General features: G+C 37.0%; 1 protein-coding gene across 1 annotated transcript in view; it reads right to left on the bottom strand.

Annotated features, from left to right (window-relative positions):
• Positions 1 to 365: 365 nt before the first annotated feature.
• Positions 366 to 8,470, bottom strand: part of LOC106873739 (uncharacterized) — a 139,567-nt gene continuing 131,462 nt past the window's right edge. Inside the window, exons 27-31 of the mRNA XM_052973463.1 lie at positions 6,440 to 6,593; positions 5,944 to 6,111; positions 5,323 to 5,458; positions 4,540 to 4,740; positions 366 to 3,776 (exon numbers count right to left, since the gene is read on the bottom strand). Coding sequence (XP_052829423.1) covers positions 1,723 to 3,776; positions 4,540 to 4,740; positions 5,323 to 5,458; positions 5,944 to 6,111; positions 6,440 to 6,593 — 2,713 coding nt within the window. The 3' untranslated portion in view covers positions 366 to 1,722. The remainder of the gene's footprint in view (positions 3,777 to 4,539; positions 4,741 to 5,322; positions 5,459 to 5,943; positions 6,112 to 6,439; positions 6,594 to 8,470) is intronic.

The raw sequence follows: 8,470 nt of genomic DNA on the forward strand, positions 1-8,470 counted from the left end.
TAATCATATTTAAACATTGTAGACACTAAAGTATCGTACTTAAATGTTGTCGATACTAAATATATAGTATGTAATCATATTTAAACATTGTAGACACTAAATTATCGTACTTAAATGTTGTAGATACTAAATATATAGAATGTAATTATATTTAAACATTGTAGACACTAAATTATCGTACTTTAATCTCGTAGATTCTAAATATATAGAATGTATTCATATTTAAACATTGTAGACACTAAATTATATATATACAATGTTGTGTGTGTGTAAAAGACAAAAAAATGGTGTCGGGTACGCAGATATTTAAAACCTTCACACAAAAGAGTAACTAAAAATAAATCAGGTTGGAACAAATTAACAGCTTTTATTAACAAAATTGCTGAAGCGAGAAATTTTTAAAAAACAAAAACGAAGAACAGAAACATCACCAAGAAAAAAACAGACAAACAAACCAACAAAACATATATTGTCGTTTGTTTTAACAGAGAGTAATATATTATAATATTGGTATAAAATCATATAATATATATTACATTTATATATAAAAATATCTTCACAAATATCGTAGCATTCTATCATGTCTGTGTAAATTATAATTTTTCTTCATCTGCTTTGTACGGATATTATTACTATAAGTAATAATAACACCAATAATAATAATAATAATAATAATAATAATAAAGTATCGGAATAATTGTGACAGTTTTTGAACGAAGTCATTCTTTTGCATTCCAATTACTTTCGTATTTTTATTTATTGTCTTTTAATGCGTTTATTTATTTTTTATATTTTTGGCTTTTGTTTATTATATATATATATTTAGATATATAAAACATATATTTAAATATACATAAATACACACACACACACACATATATATATATATGGATATCTCGTTTTCATTTGAGGCATATATATATATATATATATATATATATACAGACAGACGCGCGCGCACACACACACACACACACATATCACTGAGTGTGCGTATGCATGCATAAAATGTTTGTCATACAGAGAGCAGCTTTTTTTCTTTCTGACATGTTATATTGAAGACTCGACCGTCTTTCCGTTTAGTCTTTTATATTAAAGATTTCAAATACTTCTTTCGCAGATCCTTAGTATTAATATTTCAAAACTTTCTCGGCCTCATCTAGTGGTACATTGTTGCTGCTTCTTGTAGAAAGCATCCAGGCATCGGGTGCATGTATCGTCTGCTTGTATCCTCTGCCGGACATTGAAATGAAACCACATGGAAGATCACGTAATCGATCGAGAGAACGGGATAAGAACAACCGAACGATGTACAAACATCTGTCTCGATCACTCACCAACAACGTACCACACAGAGGAAGAAGCTGTTTGAAACATCAACTTAAAACCATTATTATCCCAAACTAAGCATAAAAGGGACTCAGAAAAAAATCATTAATAAAAAGTTAAACTTAGGCACAAACGGATCTTCATATTACGTAAACATAGGTTTATTTCAAGTCGAATATATATGATAAATATGTACATGTGTAAATATATATATATATATATATATACAAAATTTGCGAATCACATCATCATTTATTGATTGTTTTAACACGATCACCTTGTTATTTTTTTTCCCAAATTCGGAAATTTGAAAAAGAAAAAAAAAAAAAACCAAAAACAAAGAATTAAAAATTAATAATCGAAATTTCAGAATAATGAAATCTCTTCAACTCATCATCTATTGAGTTGGTTAAATTGTGGGATATATTCTTCACTGCTGTCTTTTGGAGGCAATATTGATGGATGGCTAGGTTTCGGCTCCCGGCCACTCGTTGCTGCTGAGAGGCTCTGTGTTGTCTGTTGTCGCATCAGTTTGGTGTATCGGCGAACGAATGCCCGTCGCAGGGTACTGTTCTTACCATTGTTTCTACCTTTATGTCTGTGTTGCACTCTTCTTGAGGGTGGTATTTGCTCTACTTCTTTGGCGTCTGAACTCTCGGCGTAACTCGATCTTACGCCATCTTTGCGATAGCTCGTGTTTTCGAAAGTCTGCGGCAATGCTTTCTCTATGTTGGACATCAGTGTGATGGTGGTACGTGTTGAATCACAAATTGGGCCAGTTAATATCGGTAATGAACTTATGGCATTGTTATGAGGTCGTACTGCTTTAGTGTCTTGAGAAATGGAGAAATCCATATCTTGATCTGTATCGTCATCGATTCCGTAGAGTCTTTGAAGAACTCTGGCGTATTCGACTGCTTCTTCAATATGTTTTTTCGGATCGAATCGTTTCCGACAGCATCGGATTTCTGTCGATGCCAAAATGTGTAGAAGCGTTCCGTAACGATGACGTAACATGGCACCGAACTGAAGAATGAGGATGAAGGCAAAGAATATGAGGAAAATCAAACCAAGAGGTTCGATTAGCAACGGTTCTGCGTTGAGTCTTGGTATTGGTATACTGATTTTGTCTTTGACACTTTGCAGCATAAATATTATGATCATCCAAAAAGCGTTTAGCATAAAGAAAGCAAAAGCGACGTTATTTCTCATTGATTTCAGATCTGTAGACATTTGTATATGATGGTTTTTGTCAAATGGAATCGGTGCCAAATATTTAGCGATGCACTGTTGCCAGAATTCCACTTCCCTCTCCGGCAAGTACTGAATCTCACCGTTACCCAATTCACGATCCTCTAACCAAAGAGGATTCACAAAAGGGTCCCTCATGTCATCCATATCTCCATCGTTTTCAGTGCTGCTTGTGTCCACATCACTATCATCGTTTTCAATATTTGCTTCTTCAATATTTCCGATATTTGAGCGACGAGACCGAGAGGACGACCGGCGCCGACGGGGATGTGTGATATTTGTAGACGTAGTAGTCATTTTAATTCCAGCTTCCACTTTATCTAGTTTCTCCATCACTTGCCGTAGAATCTCGTTGCTCACGTCCACCTGGGAACGACACCCACATAGACGTCGGAAAAAACCAGTGATACACGGGCAGCAGGAATCATCAACCTCTTTACGACCGAGCCACCTCATAAAGCTGTTGTTTCGAGACACTTTGCCCTTTTCATCTTCGGGCTCACTCGACTGCACTGCTTTTTCTCTGGTTCCCCATGAGACAACATTCATATTGCACATGGCATATATGATGAGAAGTACGTAGCCAGACGGGATACAAAGGAAGTAAAGAGCACCGGGGAGCAAACACAGGAATTCTTGAGGGTGAAAACAGGCCGATATTGTAAATATTGCTAGCAACATTAACAAGAATATGGCGTTTGGACTAATAATGGTATCTTCGACTATTTGCACCATAGTTCCAACTACAACAGACATCATGAAGAGAGCATAAATGGCACTTTGGATGGCAGCGACTGTTACTTGGTGTTCGCTTTTAAGAATAAAACAGAGAATGAGATAGAACACAGCTGGACCGATAGCCAATAGGTAAGACTGCCATAAACTGGTTTTCAAGACTGCGTTGAAGGCACCGGCCATCATCAACAAAACGGTAGCGGGTCCTAAGGTGGTGGAAAGCATAAGGGAAGCTTGGTAAGCAATGTAGAGATAGGAAATATTATCATTCATTTTGACTGTGCTACGATAGCTCTGTAGGAGATCCATGATGTTGGCCAAAGTAGACGGAATCCAGCGACGACGTTGGTTGAAGAATTCTTTGAATCCTTCTGGAGTTTGAGTCATGGCATCTGAAGCTGCACAGTATTCAACACGGTAACCTTGTTGCAGAAGCAAGGTACTCAACCATCGGTCCTCACCTGAATAAGAAATTACAAGCATTTGTAAATAATAATAATAGTAATAATAATGATCATTTATACTATAGGCACAAGGCCTGAAATTCAAGGAAAAGGATACGTCCATTACATCGACCCCAGTGTTTCACTGGTACTTAATTTATCGACCGCGAAAGAATGAAAGGCCAAGTCGACCTCTGCAGAATTTGAACTCAGAACCTAAAGACAGACGAAATACCGCTAAGCATTTCGCCCTGCGTGCTAACGTTTCTGCCAGCTTCCCGCTAATGATAATGAATTCGATTTCCTTTATAGAAAATCATAATGGTAACAACAGAAATCATAATTATGATAAAATAATATTTGATTAATAAAGATATAACAAAAAAATTATAATTGAAAAATATTAATGATTATAAAACAAATAGTTTTTTTTTACTTTATTCATTATCTTAAAAAATCTCCAATGCATATGCGTTTTTTATGTATGTATTATGTATGTGTATATATACATATATATACACGCACGTGTATATATATATATATATATATATATATATATATATACAAACATACATGTATGCGTATATACGTGTGTATATATATATATACGCACACACATTTATATACAAACGAGCATATACAGATTATACGTATGTATACATGCATGTATGTATGTATGTATAAATATATATATGTTAAAATTAATCAAAGGACATACTACTTATGTCTATCTGCTATCAACAGCAACAACAAAGCATTTTCTAACACGTAACGAACCTACCTTGATCATATTGAAGGTAGTGTCTAGCTACTGTAGAGCGAGTCGCATAGGTTCGCATCACGTTGTCGTCCATTAGAGCTGATCCACGGAACAAACTGAAACATCCAGGACTGCAAAGAACACAGCCAAGCATGTGTTCCGCTGCCTTTTGGAGCCAATGACCAATGGCGTATTCGAAGATCTGATACCAGACAATGGGTCCTACATGAAGAATAACAAGTAAAAGTTAAATTATAAACGGGGTCATCTAACACACATTTATGCAATGGAAAGATGCGGGTGATTATTTCTGATGATGTCAAACGGAGAAATTATCACAATAATGTTTAATAGCTTAGCTAAGATTATTTGCTTAGCAGAAAAAGAAGGGAAGAGTGTGTGCGGGTGTGTGTGTACACACACATACATGTTTATATACACTGTATATATATATATGTATATATGCATGTATGTAAGTATACTTTGTTTTACACAGAGGTGGAAGAGCAGAGTCCATAACTACTTTCAGGGTTTTCAAGACTAATGGCGGGAAATTATCGAAAAACTGGACCTTGAACGAATTCTTGGCAACGCCGTCAGTGAACTCCGCTAAAGGCTTTTCCTACATGTATGTCCACACGGTGGGAGAAGAGTTGTGGTAGAATGGTTATTGGTAGTGGCAGATAGCAGTGATAGAAAGTGGTGTTTCAACAACAATAACAGTAGCAACAACGACTACAAGAACAAATACATCGAAGGGACACCAAAATGAAAGCAATGTAAAAGACTTTGTAGTCAACTAACCGGAACCAGAAGGATGGATTCTACCACAGGCGGCACCTACTTTCTTGCTCTTCCTCATCCTGTCTACCAACAGTTGTACAGCGCCTGGCTTGAAGTCTACATCTCCATCTAGAGCCAAGATATACGTATTTTCTGCCTAGAAACAAAGAACACAAGATATAAATTACAGGCTTATACGAATCATAAAACATAAGGTTAATAAAATTTAAGGGAGTTTTACGGCCAATTAATGCCCTAATCACAGCCCGACAATGACGCTCCCATCACTTTTCTATTATCAAACTGACAAGACAACACGTAATAAGTGCTATGACCCAGTGGTTAGAGTATTCGGCTCATAAGGATGCGATTCCTGGACTGGGCAGGTTGTTGTACCCTTGGCCTCCCTTTCACTTTGCTCCAGCTGTAAATGAGTACGAGCTGGTTGCTGGTGCTACACTCCTCTCTCTCCTCCTCATTTTGGATGGTTCACTGGGTGTGAAGTGAAGAGTCTATGTCTGCTCGCGACTACATAGGCATTTAACGAATGTATTGTACACGTTATCAATAATAATAATAATAATGATGATGATAATAATAATGATGATAATGATGAAGAAAGAATATTTGAAAGCAAAATACCTGAACGAGAGTTTTTTCTGGAATATGTTTGAAAATATTGCCTTTGACGAAATGTGCTGGAGAATGTTTCCATTTCTCGTTCTGTGAAGCTTGGCTTTGGTTGTTCTGAGTGCTGTCGTCTTGTTGACCGAGCAGACGATAACCGAGGAGGTAGTACATATACATCACCTGCAGGATGTATATAAACATATACACTATATACTAGACATATAAAAAACATAGAAAGTTATATATATACTTTGTATCGTACATATAAACAACGGTTTTAGCATAAAGGGGAGTAGAGTATAGCGACGGATGCAATTTGATTTCTTTCTTAATAAACAGTGCTGTAAAGAGAGTTTTAGTCACGTGTTTGCATTTACTGGTGTGTTTGTTTTAATGGCCTATCAATGTAAAAAGTACGTTTCTCTGCCCTAGGTGTCAGGAAGACACTCGGCAAGAAATGGTAACAGAATTGAAAGACGATGCTAATGAAAATAACAATAATAATAACCTGTGACCATCTTTTCTTGTGGCGACTCATTTCTCTGTCTTTAAAGTGCACAATGAGTAGGTTACCCCCGGGTAGATTCCACACAAGTCGTCCGCCGTATGGCGTTGGTATACGAATTGGTTGGAGTAGGGAGAGATCACTTTCATGAATAGCGCTGGAAAGAATAATAATAATAATAATAATAAGTTTCAAATTTTGGCACAAGGCCAGCAATTTCGGGATTGGGAGAAAGGTGATTAAATACATCCCAGAACTCAACCGGTTTTTATTTTATCAGCCCCGAAATGAAGAATGGCAAAGTCAAACTCGGTGGAATTTGAACTTGGAATGTAAAAACGGACGAAATGCGGCCAACGTGTATTTTGTTTGGTGCGCTGTCCATTCAGCCGACTCATCGCCATAATAAATAATTTCTATTGTTTGTCACAGGGTCATCAGATGAGGAGGACATTACAAGAACAGTTTGCAATTTGAGTGGGAGGTTTATAGAAAAAGATGAAATCCAAAGATCGAGTATGACCATCAGCGTTGAGGCCACAAGTCACCGTCCAGCTTTTGTCGTTCAATCTGCAGATAAATGCATAGAATCGATTTACCCATCCGTAGAATCCGCCGAACCATTTTCGCTACACTCGCCCCTACCTTTGAGCAGGATTGGCTACTCTTGAAGTATACACACATATACGCTTATCCATCTCTACATATATACACATATACCCATACATACATACACACACATACATATATACAAATATATATGACACTAATACAAGGATAACGGTTAAAATTCAAATATGCATTTTTTTAATTGTAATTTGTTTTTTTTTTTACACACACAGACACACACACAGACACACACACAGACATGGTGTGTGTGTGTGTGTGAAAAAAAAACATCTCCGCTAATTTTATTTCTAGAAACACGGGACGAAAGCCAGTTCTGTCATAAAGATAGATAATCCCGACACAGGATCATCAAGTATCACATTAATTGTTGTTGCTGTTGTAGTGGCGATGGCTTGAGATTTCGATTCAATGTCATTTTGACCAAAACCGACCAACCTTGCCACTCGCAACCACTACAGCATCATCATCATCAGCAGCAGCAGCACTACTACCACCACCACCACTACTACTACTACTGCTGCTGCTGCTGCTAGTAGTGACGTGAGTGAACGTCATTGGTCCAGAAGCTGTTGACTCTGACCCAACATTGGGAAGTTTAGTCAACTTCAGAGGACAGAATGTTTGACCAAAGATACACTCAGACACACATAAATACACTGTCACACACACATACACACACACACATACATATACATACATACATACACATGCACACGCTTATATACACACACATACAAGCATATTGTCAAATAAACACACGCATATACATCAATATACACATGCGCATGTACATGCACATATACATACATGTACATACAAACACATGCATTCACGTGGACTCCCCATCATATATATACATGTATACATACATATTCATAAACATACAAGTACACATACATATACTGACAATGGTGGACACATGCAGATCACGCACATGCACATATACTTGTACACTCAGTCGTGTAGACAGACATATACATACATCCACACAGACATTCACACACATGTACACATAAACACACATAAAAACTCTCAAAACAAGTGAAAACGAGAACCTGTTCGTGGTCACAAGACATGCTAAAATAGCAGCTAAAAAGACAACCTCAGATCCCACCAGATCCCACTTAAACGTATAACACATTGGTTAATATAGTCTTATATAGAGTGAGTGGGGGAAAAAAGACGAGGTGGTCGCAGCTGGAATGTACTTGATTGTATATGTAGGGGACCCAGACCGACCTGCGGCTGAACAACGCTCGACATTTAAAGCATCTAAACAGAATACTGTAACAAGAATGTGTTTTGTTCATATTCAATTTGATTGTTAGAGGCTCACCCACTCAACAGACACACATATCTACACATGTGAAACACATAACACATTATTAACATGTGCATTTATAT

The sequence above is a fragment of the Octopus bimaculoides genome, chromosome 15, assembly GCF_001194135.2.
Source record: "Octopus bimaculoides isolate UCB-OBI-ISO-001 chromosome 15, ASM119413v2, whole genome shotgun sequence".
NCBI lineage: Eukaryota > Metazoa > Mollusca > Cephalopoda > Octopoda > Octopodidae > Octopus > Octopus bimaculoides.